Source organism: Glycine max, chromosome 4 (assembly GCF_000004515.6).
Source record: "Glycine max cultivar Williams 82 chromosome 4, Glycine_max_v4.0, whole genome shotgun sequence".
NCBI classification, from domain to species: Eukaryota; Viridiplantae; Streptophyta; class Magnoliopsida; order Fabales; family Fabaceae; genus Glycine; species Glycine max.
In genome coordinates, this window is record NC_016091.4 from 37,457,111 (window position 1) to 37,474,562 (window position 17,452).

The 17,452-nt window shown below is 33.8% G+C and overlaps 1 protein-coding gene and 1 long non-coding RNA gene across 2 annotated transcripts; both read right to left on the bottom strand.

Annotated features, from left to right (window-relative positions):
* Positions 1–3,712: 3,712 nt before the first annotated feature.
* LOC100783145 (uncharacterized) lies at positions 3,713–6,951 on the bottom strand. Its single transcript, XR_413976.2, has 4 exons — positions 6,317–6,951; positions 4,718–6,119; positions 4,281–4,592; positions 3,713–4,198 (listed from the first exon to the last, which is right to left on the bottom strand). It is a non-coding gene; the product is annotated as an uncharacterized lncRNA (long non-coding RNA).
* Positions 6,952–12,122: 5,171 nt separating this feature from the next.
* LOC100782071 (rhamnogalacturonan I rhamnosyltransferase 1) lies at positions 12,123–16,135 on the bottom strand. The gene is made up of 8 exons (XM_003522931.5): positions 15,316–16,135; positions 15,020–15,087; positions 14,849–14,937; positions 14,368–14,533; positions 13,936–14,225; positions 13,612–13,816; positions 13,359–13,516; positions 12,123–12,981 (listed from the first exon to the last, which is right to left on the bottom strand). Exons 1-8 carry the CDS (start codon positions 15,662–15,664, stop codon positions 12,735–12,737), a joined length of 1,572 nt encoding a protein of 523 aa, XP_003522979.2. The 5' UTR covers positions 15,665–16,135; the 3' UTR covers positions 12,123–12,734.
* Between the last annotated feature and the right edge of the window lie 1,317 nt (positions 16,136–17,452).

Consider the following 17,452-nt stretch of genomic DNA (forward strand, 5'->3'; position numbering starts at 1 on the left):
AAGGTTTAAATTTTGACTAACACACTATTCAACCCCCTTCTAGTGTGGTTTATTGTATTTCAATGATCTCGACGGCATATGAGTTTGAAGCTGCCATAGGAGAGGTTTGGTGTAAGGTTAGAGATAGGGTTTGGTCAAAGAGAGGAAGATGAAGCATTTACTGAGGTAAAGTGAGACTAATGCCCAGAGTATATATTGTTTAAGGGTTTGCCGTGGGCTTCAAAAACCATTCATTAGGCCCGCCATCCAAGAACTGACTTAGCAAAAAATGTTACAACATTTTTTAATGGAAACACTGCATTTTACTTAATAAATGCAAATGCATGAGTGAGCGTCCATATGTTAAATGATGTAGGTGTGTGCCAAGATACATTGGACGTATGTCCTCTGATGCAACAGTAGATGACATGTAGATACTAAATCATTCATTTTTATACACCATTCTAAAGTTATTTCTTAACAAAATCAATTTTTCTTCAATTAAGGATTATGTGAACATGTTAGCAAGTTCATCATCAATGGGTACAAACTGTAGATCCACCGTCTCATTATGAACATGGTCTCTTATAAAATGATGCTTAATTTCTATATGTTTATCTCTAGAGTTGAATATTGGGTTTTTATAAAAACTAATGGCAACTTTGTTATTGCAATAGATGGAAATTTTAGTCTCAAAGATGTTTGTAGTCTTCAAGCTGATTCTTTATCCAAAGATGTTGAGTACAATAGCTTGTTGCCGACATGTATTTTGCTTCAGTAGTGGACAACACGGTTGAGCCTTGCTTCTTGCATATCCAGGTAACTAAGTTGCCACCAATAAAGTGGTAGTGTGCATTTGTGCTCTTCCTTTCAACTTTGTCACCAGCACAGTTAGCATCATAGAAACTTGTGAGCCTAATTTTTTTTTCTTCTTTTTAACAGAATAACAAGATTACAAGTTTCAATTAGATATCTAAAAATGTGTTTGATTGCAGTTAATTGGAGTTCTCTTGGTTCTTGTTGAAATCTCGCACAAAGGCAAACACTGAACATGATATCAGGTCTAGACACTGTGAAATAAAGCAATGATCCAATCATTGCCCAATATTGAGTCTCATCCACCTTTGTTGATTCTTTGTCTGGTCCAATATATGTTGTATGATGCATGGGTGTTTTCATCTCTTATGCATCGTTCATGTTGAATTTCATCAATAGTTCTTTCACATACTTGGTTTGGTGGATGTAGATACCATTATTTTTTTGCTTTATTTATAGTCCGAGAAAGAATTTCAGCTCTCCCATCATGCTTATCTCAAATTTTGTTTGCATTAGCTTAGAAAAATCTTCACAGAGCATTTCATTAGTAGCACCGAAAATAATGTCATCCACATATATTTGTGCCAATAAAAATTGAGAATCATAATTTTTGTGAAAGAGAGTTGTGTCAACTTTTCCTCGTTCAAAACCATTTTTCAAGAGAAATGAACTCAGTTTTTCATACCAAGCTCTAGGAGGTTGTTTTAGTCCATATAAGGCTTTGTTGAGTTTAAAAACATAGTGAGGAAGAGTTTCACTCCCAAATCTTGAAGGTTTCTTTGTAATCTATACCTTCTTGTTGTGAATACCCTTTAGCAACTAACCTTGCCTTGTTTCTCATAACCTTACCATTTTCATCCAGTTTGTTGTGGAAGACCCATTTTGCTCCAACAACTTTCTTCCTTTTTGGTAGCTCTACTAACTTCCAAACATCATTCTTTTGAAACTGATCAAGTTCCTCTTGCATAGCTTTTACCCAGTTATCATCTTGCATTGCATCATCAATATGTTTGGGTTCTACTTCTGAAATAAATGTAGTGTACCCTTGTGATCTAAGAAATGATCTATTGCGTCACCAATGATTTGACATTCTAAGTGACTTCTTCTCATGATGTGTCCAGTGGGTTCTCTTATGTTAGGATTTTATTTTACGTTAGATTCAATTTATGTCAAGTGTAACCTAATCATAATGTAGTAACTGAACTATCATCCAAGTCGTCTCCCAAAGGATTAAAGGAGGGGTTTCATGTAATTATATAACTATGAACTAGGTTTTTGTATTTTTGTTTTGTGATTGTCACAAAATAAATAACATAAAATAAATTGCAATAAAATTTAAATGACAATAAAATAATTAAGTAAAGATAGAAATACTAGACTTGGATGGTGACATTGATCTTGATGAATGAATGTTTAAGTTTGGACTTGGAATTTGCTTGATCCAGTGTAACTTCACAATTCTATATTCATCTCTCTTGTCCATCCCCAATTCACTAATGTATTCTACCCTAGCTCCCGCATGATTGCAAATTCTAAACTACTTTCCCGATACCCAATCCATTGGACATACCGACACAAGCAATCAACATTAATAGTTGAGAATTAGTGAGGCTTAACCAAGATTATTCTATCCCTAGAGATAATCCCAATTATGTACTTGATTCGTGTTCGGGTTTCAACAAGGCTCGCCAAAGCGCAAGTCGATTCCTGAAGTCATCTATAAGATGGTCAATCAAATAAAAGCACTAAGTATGGAAACAAATAAAGAACTCAAAATGAAGTATTGAATTGACAGAATTAAAGTGAAACAAGGTTCATCCTTTCCTCTCCTAAGTGGAAGGAATTGCGCTCATAAAAATAATACAATGAAGTCTAGAGTGTCTAATGGAATAATGGAGGCATCTAGTAAGTGAAAGTCTAAAATATAATTTTAAGAACTATTCGAGACTTTTATACTGTTACAATGAATGTCTAGTCTCCTATTTATAGAATTGTAACTGGGTTTAATTAAAAAGATAATCTCAAGAAATTACAAACAAATAATATGTCTAATTAATTCAAGTAATTATCTTCTTCTTTAGTTGATTTATCCTTGAAAGATATCTTACTCTTGATTTTCCTAGCTTTTATCTTTAATTTTCACAATTTCTCCTTCTAGCATTTTATGCTGATTTTGGACCCCTCTGGAGCTCTTGCCATAATGACTTGTTTTTGCTGAAAAACTATCAAAAATTGATTAAAAATAACTAAAACATACAATTCTACCTAAAACAAAATAAAAACTAAATTTAAAGCTAACTTAATTCAAAACAAGGCCTAAAGTTAATTAAAATGTCAAATAAACGTCACAAAATACATATGAAATTTGGTAAATTTGATGTTTATCACCTTACCTCTTCTTGGGCTTCTTGTTGGGTGGACGCTTCAATTTCTAGGTTTTGACTAGATGAACCTTTTTCTATTGTGTCATCGTCCAGTCTAAGATCTATAAAGGACTCATCTAGCTTTGATTAGATCTTTATTAGGCTTATTTTCGTTAAACTTAACATGAATAGCTTATTCAACTGCTAAGGTTTTTGAGTTTTAAACTCTAAATGCCTTAGATTTTTAGAGTATCCAAGAAATGTTCCATTATCACTTCTCGAGTCAAACTTTCCCAAGAAATCCTTAGTGTTGAGAATGAAACATTCTAAATGAATGGAAGTATGATATTTGGAATTTCATCCCTTCCACAATTCATAAGGAGTCTTTTTAAGAATAGGTCTTATGTAAATCCTATTTTGAAGATAACATGTAATATTCACTACTTCGGTCCAAAAGTGGTTAGGGATTGAATTATCATTGAGCATGGTCCTGACCATCTCTTGTAAAGATTTGTTCTTTCTTTTAAATGCTTAATAAAAAAAACTACACCAAGTTGCAAACAAAGTAATAAGTTCATGCAATTAGAAAACATAAATTCTTAAAATTATAACATTTAAATAACTAAAAAAGCATAAATGTCTTCAAATGTCCATGCTCAATCCTCTAATGACAAAATGTCCAAGATCATCGTCATCATCATCACCACCACCATCAAGGTCTTCCTCAGATTGTGCATCATCAACATTAGGTTCCAACAAAACTAAATTTTCTAAATCAAAAGCATCTTGAGTTGGACCACTAAACATCCTCCAACATCCCCCACCAATTCAACATTGCCACCATCACCTTCACCTTGAGGAGGCTCAACCTCATAGTCATATCCCTCTTCAGTTATCCATTCATCATCATACAAAACCTCATCAAATGGAAGAGCAATAGTTTTTCTAATTTGTTTCTTTTTCAACTTCAAGTTATACATTACATAAACTAAGCCATTCATTTTCTATTGATGCAAGCAGTTTCTTCTCTTTGTATGAACCTATAATTAAAAATAAAATTTTAATTATTATCTAAACAAAATTAATAACACAAATAAAGTCATAAACTTGAATAAGAATTACCATTTCAAATGAGCTCCAATTACTAATTACGCTCACATCGAGAATAGCTACAACTCTGGAGTTCCATCCCCAAACATCTCCCACCATTCTCTAGGTTGTATAGCCTTCCTAGAGTCCTTTGCATCTTCCATAGAGAAAAGACCTCCAACAAAATGAAACTCAAGAAGTTGCAACTTCCTTGACCAATCTTGTCATACATATAAGCAACCCCTCTTTCACCTCAAGGTCATCATGTCTAAAACTAGGTTCATAGTGCAAATGGGGATTAAGATAATATGAAGTAGCACGCAAAGGCCTATGAAGCCGATGATCCTGCATCTCATCAATAATTTTCCAAACAGGCTCATAGTTACACAAATTACCGAATATGCTATATTAGAAATAGCTATACAAATATATAAGTAACTTTTAAGTGTGAGAAAGTTTTGAAATTTTACCTTTTCTTGATGTTATTAAAGTTGCATTTTATCTCCTCTTTTGCACTATCCATCTCTTCATATATGAAACACCAATTGAAGGACCACCATAAAAGGGGTAGCAACTTTGAGGCATATGGTTACTTTCTTCCAAAATCAACTATCCAAAGCTTGTCTCTACTCTTTTCCCCTCTTGTGAAGTTCTAAACTTGCTTATTCTCTACTCTTTAGAGCTAAACATGCTTACCAATGATGCTTTTAATTCATGAAGACAAGCTAAAGTCAAATAAGTCGTGACAAATCTAATCATACTTGGCCTAATCAAGTCTCTTCCTTGTGTAAACTTCTTCATCATGCTAATCAACATTGTTCTACCAATGTAAGTAGTGATCCTTTTTCCCTTCTTTATAGTACCATGATGAACCTTCAAATGTTTCTCAAAATCTTCAAATATCAAATCAATGTAATGCATGGGGTCCAATACAAATGTTATCATTTCTATACATCAATGATTCTCTCCAATTGCTTAGAAAATTGTAGCATTATAGTAACCACCTGGACTACATTCTTTTCTCCAACAAATTCCACTACATCATCCGACATCTTCAACACTTTCTCAATTATTTTTGAGATGTTTGAGGTATCCAATGAATAAAGAAATATAGTCTATTTTGGAGTGTTCACCAAAAAGTTATAAATTTAATGCCTTTTTTTTATTTGTCCACCCAACCGACATAATTGTACAACCAATTCTCTTCATCCCTAAATTCTTGAAACATTAAATCAGTTTTCCCTACTCCTCTTTTCAAAAGCGTCTCTCTTATATCCTGATAAGATGAAGGTTTATAGCCAACCCCATAATCCCAACCATCTCGCAAAATTTTGCAAAAGTTGGATTTATGATAACATTAAATGGAATGACACTTGTGTACCAAAATTCAGCACATTGATCATAAACTTTTCCTTTGTCACCTTTTTTGTACAATTGATTTAAATTTGCTTGAACTCCCTTTGTATGCAAGCATCCCATGTATTCCACTTTGAGTGCTATTTGTCTCCACCCCCTCAGTTTGTATATCTTCTACAATAATATTCAGTCTTCTTTTCTTCATAAATGTCTCTTTAGCCTCTGCAGTAACTTTCAACATGATAATTTTAACTTCTTCTGGCACTAAAGCAAAGGTTCAAAATCCTCTCTAGTCTTAACAAGATGATGCTTGAATCTAAAAATGCCTCCACTCACAATCTTTAAGCAATAGTTACATTTAATTTTTTTTTCCCATTGCCTTGAGCATCTGTCCCGTGCTTCCACCCAATATCTGGCCTATTTTTCGGAGCATTTATACTTCTAGCTCTAGCAGCTAAAGAGGCATTTGCATTGGGATCAGATGAATTTTATTCAGTTCTAGTTCCTGCGCCACTCCTAGACATTGGAAACGGACGTCAAAGTTCAAGCAGAAGATAAACAAAAAGAGAGTAGTTCAGTCCCCAAAATCAAAGTATTACATCGTTAAAATTTCACACACATAATACTATAATAGGCCAAAATAGAATTAGAGAGTAAATGGAGAATAATTGGACACTAAAGCAGAATAGGAAGCAACAGAGCCTAGTGCTTACCTTCAATTTGGAGCTCGTGTTCAAGACTGAGAGGAGCAAACCAAATGGAATAGGTGATGCAAATCGAGCAGAGGAGCAAACCAAATAAAAATGACTAAATCATAGGAGCAAGCTTCAGCCTTCACTTGCTCACCAACACAAATCGAACAGAGGAGCTCGACCCACATAACACACAGGAAGAAGGAGATTGACCCACACACGCAGAGGAAGAAGGCGCAGTCGAGACTCAAGATTGCCAGGGAGGGGGAAACCTAATCGGGTTAAGTGGGTTGTGGGCTAAAAACGACCCATAAAGCTATCGTTTTGGTTAAAATATGGGGCCTCACCAAACTTGGTGACTCGGGACCAGACTCACGATTCTATCTGAGTCAACCCAAGTTTGCTCGAGTTTGAGTTTGTGTGCGAGTCGACTCAGTAAGAAAAGTAGTAGGCTCGTAAAAGCATACATTTTACAAGTTAAATCACGATTTCAATAACCATGGTTTGCATCCTTGTTACGATATTATGAGAGGAATTCTGATGGTGCATGATTAAAAGGGAGAAATCATATGGAATCATGTTTGGAGGGAAGCGAATCAGACGGTGGAATCTTGAACTCCATATCAGGTGCCTGAATTTACTCCAGGTTGTATTTTAAATGTTTTTAGATTATGTAACGCAAGTTTTTTTTCCTAGAAACTATTAGGTCTTGTTCTTTCTGTGATTCACCAAAACAAAAATGTAAAAAGTTTGTTATTGGTTTGAAAATAAAAGTAAAACTGTTGAAACAATTGATTTATTAATTAATCAAAAGCGCACAGACAAAAGAAAAAAAAAACCGAACCTAATTACATTGACAAAGCGGCTGCAATTGTCGATAGTCCAAATCCCAGAGTTAAAATGTCACAAAGTCATCACCAAAAGCCAAAGAACTTTCCAAGTTTCTAGCGAAGGACATGGCACTAATTAGTGGCCTCGTTGGTAACAAAGATTGTCACTTGCCTTGCACATTAGGACGAGTTCTAAGCAAGAATCAACGGCTTTAAGCTAAAGTTCTTTACACAACACGTGGTAGCAATTCAGTAGAGGTTAATTAATTAACTACATAATGGCACTTGTCAAACATTGCTAATTAAGAGGAACACTGTTGCTGATCCTTATTTCGTGCAAAAGCAATTAATTATCCCAATGTTACTATACTATCACCATAAGTAACCAATGACAAGTCCAATAACAACAATGTTCAAGATACAACTGGCCCCTTTTTCCTAGGTGGGTTCTTGGATCGTTCAAACTATTATTTAAATAAAATAAGTGGAAAAATTCATGAGGATTTTCTTGGGATCTCCTTCATATTATACTCGCAAGTACCAACGATCTTCTGGATTCTTGCAACGTGAGGGAATAAATTATGTGAAGGGATTGGCTTATTTACTTGGATTTTGTTGGAGGCTAGTTGCTTTCTGTCTCCAAACTTTGCTTGATTTGACGAAAACAATCCTTCAACAACTCAAAGAAGATAAGCTAGCATTTGGAGGAGACAGGTTTGACCCACTCTATTTAGTATATACCCTCGTTGTAGATAAAATTATTAAAGATGATTATTTTATTTCTTACTGGGTGGTTTTAACACGGTTATATTCCTAGGATTTTTATGACCTAGATCGAGACAAGTGAAATAACATAACATATGATAATATGATATAGTACTACTATACAAATTTACCTCTTACTACTTAATCTACTTATTCGGCGGTAATAAATGCCGGTTTCATATTGTCTTGTCTACCACTTTGGCATTTGACAAATTTGGTATTGAAATTCTAGGAGATTCCTTGATGCAGTGGTCCACTATTAATACTACTACTACTGAAAAAGATGAAGCATACAACTCACCAATTTTTTGCACAATGTCCACACCTTCACACAATGAGAAAAATGGTTCTAATCAGAGTTCCATTGTTATGTCGAAAAGAAAAAGTGACAAAATATTTGTAAAAATGGGTGTGTTCTAGCATTAACCGTTCCTTACATAAATAAGAGTTGGTATTCATATAGCACATTGTATTTAAACAACTCGTTTTCTGCTTTGCACGCCTGTTTTGTTTTATTTGTACATTAATATTATGCAGCTTTTCAGCCAAAAAAATCTACCCCACATATGGAAGGATTTCCAACTCTAAATAAATATGTCCACATCTCACTCAGTCTCATTCGGAATTACTTTTCTCCTCCCTATTCTGAAGGGAAACCATCTTTTCAACGCAGACATAATTTCTATGATAAGTTTATTGCTGTAAATTAACAACCATAATTCCCTATTTCCATTCTAATTTGAGCTCATGTCCTTATTTGCTTGGTTTCAAGTCTAAAAAATGTCCTTAATTTTTCTAGAGATTACAGCACGTCAGTGTGTATTCAAATCCAACCCATAATCCCCTGAGTACATTTTCGTTTGTTATTCAGTAGAGGTTGAAAAATATTGCAAGTATTTGTAAACAATGCAACGAATAAATCTTATGGGGCCTCAGTCTGTCAATAACTCATTATCAATAAAAGGGGTAAAGGATTAATACTTGACACTAGTTTTAAAATAATTATGAATATTGTCATAATATTTTTTTAAAACTTCGTTAATAAAGTAATTTTATCCCAATAGGAAAATTGATTATTATTGTAAACAACTGCCAGTTCTTTTATCAATAATTTTATGACACTAGTGGTTTTTTCTGTAAAAAAAAAAAAGAAAGACTCACAATTTTTAACAATCACCAAGTTTTATGTGACCTGAGCCTTACACGGATATTAAATTCATAATTTATAATAGTAATTTTTATATTATTTTTATTTTCTAATATATTATTAATTATTTAGTTAAAATTTTAATAATTATATGCTAATAAATATGCCAACAAATATTTAAATATATTTTTATATACACATATGTTATACACAAATGTTATTATTGGGGGTTATCCTAAACAGGAGCGCTTCGCTAATGTCTTTGTATTTTGTTTTGATTAAGTGATTAGTTCCTTTTTTGTGGTTCACACACAAAAATTGAATGAAGTTGTTTAATTATAATATAATTTTTTTTATTTAATTGACTTTTTAAGCTTTACACATCATCTAAGAATATTTAACAATAAAAAATGTTATTAAAAAAGTCATCTCGGTTGGAAAGGAAGAAAAAATAAATTATATCAATGTTAATTATTTGAATTGATACTTGATATTTTAATTTATTTTATATTAAATTATTTTTAAAATTTAATTTCCAAATATATTTACATTATAATATATTTCCTTTTAATTTGAATTATTTTCAAAAATATATTAAGTCATTTACTTATATAAATTTCATATTTAATTTTATTATGATTAATTATTTTTTAAATTAAATTAATTTCTTTTAACTTATTGATGAAATATTTTTCGTAAATAAATATAAAAAAATAATTTTTTTTATTAAAATAAATAAATATTTTTTCTGATTAAATTTCAAAGTCCTTATGAAGGATATATTTTTATCAATGATAAAATTATGTATAATTATCTGTTGAAGTCTATGACAAGATGTATCAATTGGGGAGTGCAAGAAGTTACATATGGCTGGTGACACATACATGATACTGCACCAAAGTCTTGCTCCATCCAATTACAAGAGGGTATTGACAACTACACTAATTCCCGTCCATTTACATTCGTGTGCAGCCTAAATTTCTTAATTCCTTATCAGAGCATCCCAAGAAAATAATTCCGTGACTGGTATTGCATACACCAGCGTTAAACCTGCAACCATATATCGAAATATATATATATATATATATATATATATATATATATATATAAAGCGTTAAACCTGCAACCTCCATCCCCTTAAACCTGTAAAAAATACAGGACCTGCACAATTACAAGTCAACAAAATGTGTAATTTCTGCACTGCCGTTCACATCAGCGTCTTATTCACTCATTCTTTGTAGACTTATCACCTACTTCACGATTGATTATAATTACTTCTTCAATAAATCAACCATGTCTTCTCATTTTAAGAGAAGAGATTATGCGAGATAAAAAAATCTAGCAATTAAGAGGAAAAAAGAAACAAAAAAGTCTAGACAAATCTCAACGATTTAAGTGGGATTATTTGGTAGGTGTGTTATTTATATTTTTTACTATAAAATCTTATAAAATTTATCTTAAAAAAATAAAAATTTATATACTTTTGAATATCATTTAAAATCTAAAAAATCTTAATCGAATTTCAATAAATCTTATGTTGTATTCCTTAAAAAATGATTATAATCTTAATTAAATATCACAAAACTTATTTTATTATTTAAAAATCTTGATTGAATATTACAAATTTTTTTATAAAAAAAATCTTTTAAAATCTTAATTGAATACAGTCCCTGAATAAATAATCACATACTTTTACATTTTATAAAAACTGAAAAATGTAATTTTTAAAAACCAAAAATATATTTAAGGATAAAATATGATTTTAGATCCTTTAAAAAAATTAAAATGAGTTTTAGTCTTCCAAATATTTTTTTGAACCTACTTTTTCCTCCTAATTTAAAAATATCATTTTTTCTTCTAACAATATTTTCTCAAAACCAAAAAAAAATTAGAAGATTAAAACCAAAATTTAAAAATTTAAAGAAATCAAAAACATGTTTTACCTATACTTAAATTAATTAAATAGTATAATAAAAATATTAAAATATTGCAGGAAAAATGAAAGATATTATAAGTTAGAAAATCAAACAGGAAAAAAAATTTAAATTAATAAATTAATAAAAAAAACTCATTTTTAAACATCTTTAATCAAATAAGGTATAAATTAATAATAAAAATAACTACCCAAATAGATTGCTAGAATAAAGATTCTTAGTTTCCTGTTACATTTGGATCTTTATGGAACAAGTTCAAGCATGTTTAATTACGCATTGAATTCTTCAAAATTACATTAAATACCAATTAATGTAATTTTAGATAATTCTCACATTTTTTATTCCACACAGAAATTGATTCTGATTTAAAATAATTTTAAATTAATTTTATATTGAATCAAAAATTTATACTTGATTTTATAATAAAATCCTTAACAAATCACATCACTTAAAATCAATTTTAATAATGCTCATCCAAACAAATCACATTCTGAGGTGAATTACCACGTCTCAACAGAAGCCATAAATTTTAGTTTTTGCGTCATGTTAATACTTTCTACACACGCACGTAATCACGAGACAAAGAACTGTATGACACATGAGGATGCAGTATACATGCCGTATATAGAATATAAAACCGGAATCTCATAATTTAAAATAAACCAATCATCAACTTGATTCCTGCTAGACTTTGAAAGGGATTAACGATGGATATTCTTTCCGTCAACGACCACAGGAACTCAGATCATACATCATTTCATTTTCCTACGTATTAATGAAATAATAAGCCTAAGAACAAAGTGGACCACTTTTGACTAGCTCTGATTGTTGTGTTTGTCACCTGTCTTACTCCGGAACAAAGACTTAACTTATAACAACTCCAATTTGCCTAATTATAAGATAAGCACCCCAACCAATAAAACAAGTCAAGTTCCATCCAAAACCATTTGTTAGAAAGACGATCTCACATGAGGACAAGAGTTCACTGTTCAAATGGGTTTATTGGTTCAGCACTTTTTTGGTGGTTGATGATAAAATGGCATTGTTTAAGCAATTAAGTTGATGTACTATCATCATATTATTGTATCATGAATTATAGTCACGAATTAAGAGCCATATAATGATCGATGGATAAGATAGCACTCTGTCAGGTATAAATAAATATAAATTAGAGAAAACACAAAGGAAAGAGAAGTCCAACCTACCATTCTCTTTAATAATGACCAAAAGCTAAGAATTTTGGAGGCAATAATCAGGAACAAACAAATTTTACAGTGACTCAATCCTCAAAATCACAATGGTCGTGTTAAATAAAAAGGTGTGGTAAAAAAAAAACAATTTATGATATATATTTATATTTGTCGAGAAGGAAAAAATGAAAGGTACCAAAGGAACAAAGCTTCCACGAACTGCAGTTCCAGAATCCAAATTTGTATATGAACCCCTCCGTGTACAATGCAGTTTGATCTGCTCTCATCCTGTAATGGCAGGGTGTGGCTTCTATACATGAATGTGGTGATGATGGATTATTTGCATATTTTATATATAAAGTATCCGTCGGCTACCTTCTCGAGCTTTCATGAAAAGCCCATTCCCCCTTCCCCATTCTAACTGTCACTATATGACTGCCTCTGTGATACAAAAAAGCTGTCATCATCTTTGCTAAACTGCGTAGAGACCTATCTTAAGTATCTGTGGTAGAAGACCAAGTGCACGCACTAGGAGAGGGCACAAGTAAATTCTCTTATTTCCAAATGCATCACTCACGTACTACTCAACATAACATCTGATAGTTCAAAACATTCCTCTGGATTGGCATAGAAATAATCCTCTTCTTTGGGCCTGTCAGGGATCACCAATCTCTTAGTTGCACCACCCATGCGATCAGCATGAACTTCCTTCACAGCCGAAGAGAATTCGTCCCAGTTCAATATTCCATCATGGTATCGATCTATCAAATCAACTAGGAGCTTTCTGTTCAATAAAATCGTCTTCTTGAACCCAAGATATCTGTAGTAGAATTGGATGACACATGTCAACTCAATAGGTGCTTAAGTACTTAAAATTCATAACAATGGAGGGAAAAAAATCAAAGTAGAATTGTGTTTAAATCAAACTATGGTAGAAACTGCAATTTCTAAGTTGGCACCTCATCTCTTATCAAAAACAGCCCGATCATCCATCAGAAGTGGATAAAAATTTGTTTAATTAGGAAAGTGTTCTAGATTTGTTGTGCACAAAAAAAATCTTCTATTAGCCAAAAGATGCATACCAAAACAAGTTTACTGGTAGAAACAAATTAATATTCAAAGAATTTTTAATCAGAGTGTATGAGGGAGCAGGGAGAGTAAATCACAAATAACATTTCTATTAGACAAAAGCATTACCTGCGATGACCCTCGACTACTTTGGCCATATTTCCATCGTATGTAGGAACAAAGATATCACTCTCTAATGAGACAAGGTAATCCAAAGCCGCCATCTGAGAGGAATGATTTTGGAAGAACTGAAGATCAGATGGTTCCAACAGTGTTTCCTTTCTGACCTGTTTCAACAAAGCATGAAGGCAAACAGTAAGAGGAAATTAAACGGCAACAAGCATCACAATTTGCAGATTTTCTGAAGGATCAAGTTAGTTACCAATTTTGGATAGTTCTTCGCAAGACTTGCCATTCTCTTGTCCCCACCATATATTTCCCCAGCTGCAATGTAGATTTGAATGCTTTGACCGATGTCAAGGGCCCTAAGTGTAAGGGCAGTCTCCTCAGGTGTTAAAGGACACAAACCATCTTTTCTTTTCAAATCAGAGTTAATTATTTTTTCTTTCCACCAAGGATAAGCATATCTGCCAAAGCACAGGAAATTGAAATTTCAGAAAGATTCATGTCAAAATCTCCTTTCAAACACCACAATAATTGAAAATTTTGAAAACGAAGAAACAGGTGAACTAGGCAAAACACTCACCTCATCCTTGTCAATTCTTCCACTTCATCACTGTTGCAACCTTGTGTACAGCCAGAAAATGCCAGCATGTCCATCTCATACCTCAGATGAAGTACCAAAAATGGGCCATTTTGCCTGAGAAGCTTGATCACCCTTTTGCCTAACTCCTCAATCTGAGAAGTAAATCTAAGAGCACTAAAATTGACTCTGCAACGCAGCCGCTGAATCTCCAAAGGTTGGTCATTATTGGCCAGCCGGGCATCCGTTCGATTTAAATGAACAACTTTGTACTTTTGTATCAAAGGTAGAATCTGAAAGAATAATAATGCCATATACTTTTTAATCAGCAAACCAGAAACAACATAACCAGAATGCATACTATTATGAAATCTAGATACGATAAAGCATGTTCAAACTTTTCAACTTGTAGAACCAAGAATTATAAAAACTGACCTGGTTCTTATAGTATGATATGTCAGACCAACTAATCGGTGGCATGGTGTAAAGTAAACCATTGTCCACTCTCGTCTTGAGTCTAGGAGGCAACTCTTTCAATATCCGCACTTCATCCCTCAAGGATGTAATAAAATGATCCACATCAAAGATGTCTTGGAACTCACTGATACACAAGTAATAAACATTCATTGAGAAGAGAGCCTTACTTGAAAATAAACATGGGTAGAAAAACTGATGGAGAGTGGTACACGGTACAGATATTGAGAAGAGAAAAAATCCTCCAACTGTTTTAATTTTTGGTTTCTCAAATGGAAACAACTTTCAAAATATTTTGGACCAGAAATTGTTCTAGAAAACAGACTTTAAAACCAAAAAGTGATAAGAGAAACAAACACAAACACACCTTAAACCTACTACACTACACCCCCCACAACATTTTGCTATAACAACATACACCAAAACGGAATTAGAAACTAACCTGGGGTCAGCCCAAAAAGACGCTTTATCCAATTCAGGCACTATAAGCGTCACGTTTAAATACCTAGCAATCGCCACCATGTCACATATCTGCAAAAAAAACAAAAAACCATCACCAAATCAGCAAAAATAAAATAAAATAAAACGCATGTGCCAACCAACAACCACTCACCGCAGCCCTCATTTGGTTGAGTCCTCCATTGCACGACACCATCAAGTAACCGTTGTTCTTATAAACCCCTGCCAACAACAACAACAACAACCACAAGAAAACCACGTAAACAAAGCGATCAAAACGACGAACCACAAACAAACGATTATCAATTATCACTGCCTCTGGAGATATAAGGCCGGTCTAATGGTGAAGGGAGAAAGGAAAGGGAGAGAGGTCACGGATTCGAATCCCCGATACCAAAAACTAACAATAATAACTATAAACATTTGTGGATAAAAAGAAATATCACTGACTCTTGGGTGGGAGAACTCTGGGCGTGGTGGCGGACGGCAACTCAATGAGCGCGGCGGATTCGTCGTGCGTGAAACACGACGGCCACCCTTTCAGGACCCGCGGGCCCCACATATCCCCCAGCGTCGTTAACTGAACGACGCAGGTCCACAGTAACACCGATGTGGTGGCGCGTATCATCCACAGCTTCATCTTCGAAGACCTCGCCGACGAGACCACAACCGAATTCTTTAACTTACAGTTATTATTACTTTCTTCCTTTAATCCCATCATCATCAACCCTTCCCAAACCACCCTCCCTCCTCTCTTCCTCTCACTCTTCTTCTCTCCTAACAACACCGCCTCCTTCATAAATGCACCCCCTCCGCGCCACAAACCCTAATGTCTTAATTCAATCCAACTCCCCCTCCCCCAATTCCAGATCCAAACCCGCCGCGAGGTTCCCAGTTCCAGAATTCCGAGGCACATTACCCGAAACGGCGAGATCCTCGCGTTTTGAATGTAACTGAACGCCACGGAGAGCGAGTGAATTGGACGGCGTCGGCGATTGATCTGAAACAATCGCCGGCGAGTAAGAGAGCGCGAGTGGAGAAATATATTATAAGAGAGAGAATAAAACGCGTTGCAATAGAGAAAGTAAGAGAGAGAGAGAATGAAGGTATTCTGTTTTTTTTTTTTCACGATTGTTGTTCGGTTCGGGTAGAGGGAGAAAGAGCCCAAGCCGTACGACGTCGTAACGGGGTTTAAGATTAAAGAGAGAAAGAGAGGGTTATGGGGGTGTGTGTGTTGGGGGGGGTGTGAGAGAGAGGGTTTGTTTTTATTTTATTGGGTGCGCCTCATTAAAACGAGCCAATAAATGCCGAGGCAGATGCGTGGGGCCCACATGCCAGATGTTCGGCAGGGATACGTGGCGACCCTTGATTGAGGGCTTTCCAAAAAGAGGCCGTACCCTCTTTTTCCTTTGGTGAGTGATTTCGTTTGGCACCGTCGTCTCGCCCGCGCCGACATTATATCGCGAGATCTGCCCCCAACCCCAATCTATATTATTACTGCTACTATTATTGCTTTTTGATTTTTCGTATTAATGAATGTTATTATTGTTGCTACGCCGGGAAAGCAAATGAATCATTTTCAATGAAACCTTTTTTTTTCCCTTGAGAGAGGGATTTGACTTGTTTTACTAACAGATCAAGATAATTGATTTTCATAAAGATAGAAGTAAACACGTGCACAAGAAGCATAGGAAAAATAGCACACTAAGAAATTTATATTGATTCATTCATATTTTTAGATTATGTCTCTTTTCTTATATTTATAGGATTTCCACTAATATAAATACCAATGATAAATATTTTTTCTCCTCAAGCCTTCACAACCTTTCTCATTCTAAGTTTAGGCTCATCCAAGTATTTTTCAAAAAGTCACAGGATTCATTCAAGTATTCTTTTGAAAAGCCTATTCAAACTTCATCCCAATATTCTCTAAGTCTCAGTAAACTTGTCCTCATTCTTTAAGCCTCTAGAGACTTTACTTAAGTATTCTTTAAAAAAAAAAGTCTCTTTAAGCTTCAACCCTAAATTAACAATTGCTACTTGACTCATACAACACATATTGTGTTCTCTCAACCTTCAGAAACAACAATCCTACTAATTGTTCTTCTAAGGTTTCTCTATCCCAAAGGGTTTTGTTTAAGGACATGTTCCTAAGACACCTTTGAGAAGCTTTCATCAGTAATACTTCTCTAAAGAAGGTATTTACAAACACTCTGCGATTTAATAGACTTGACTTTAAGTCTTAGAGTGTTTGGGCAAAGGAAAACTAGTCAAAATCTAAAGATATTTCTATACAACTCAACTTCTTGATCTTATCCTCTTTGTATCCTATTTTCCTTCCTAGCAATGAGTTTCAACAATTGTTGTTCCTTATATAGAGCTTGTAGATGATCATTGATGATTTCTTGAGAGGCTTGAAAGGCAAGGAGATCTGATCTGTTTTGTCTCTATCAAATAATTGGCTTTTCCTTCTTCTTTAGCTAGATGACAACTTGCTCATTTAAAAATTGATTTTGTAGCTTGTTGGTGCTTATTGTGTTAATGGCTAATGACTTCTCCTTTATTCAACTTAGTCATGAGTTTGCTA

Excerpts from the sequence above, each read along its gene's own strand:
- LOC100782071 (XM_003522931.5), bottom strand. The coding sequence starts at position 15,664 with ATGAAGGAGGCGGTGTTGTTAGGAGAGAAGAAGAGTGAGAGGAAGAGA. Across the intron at positions 14,534-14,848 it reads TCTTTTTGGGCTGACCCCAG|TGAGTTCCAAGACATCTTTG; the intron begins GTTAGTTTCTAA and ends CTTGTGTATCAG. Across the intron at positions 12,982-13,358 it reads GTAGTCGAGGGTCATCGCAG|ATATCTTGGGTTCAAGAAGA; the intron begins GTAATGCTTTTG and ends ATTCTACTACAG.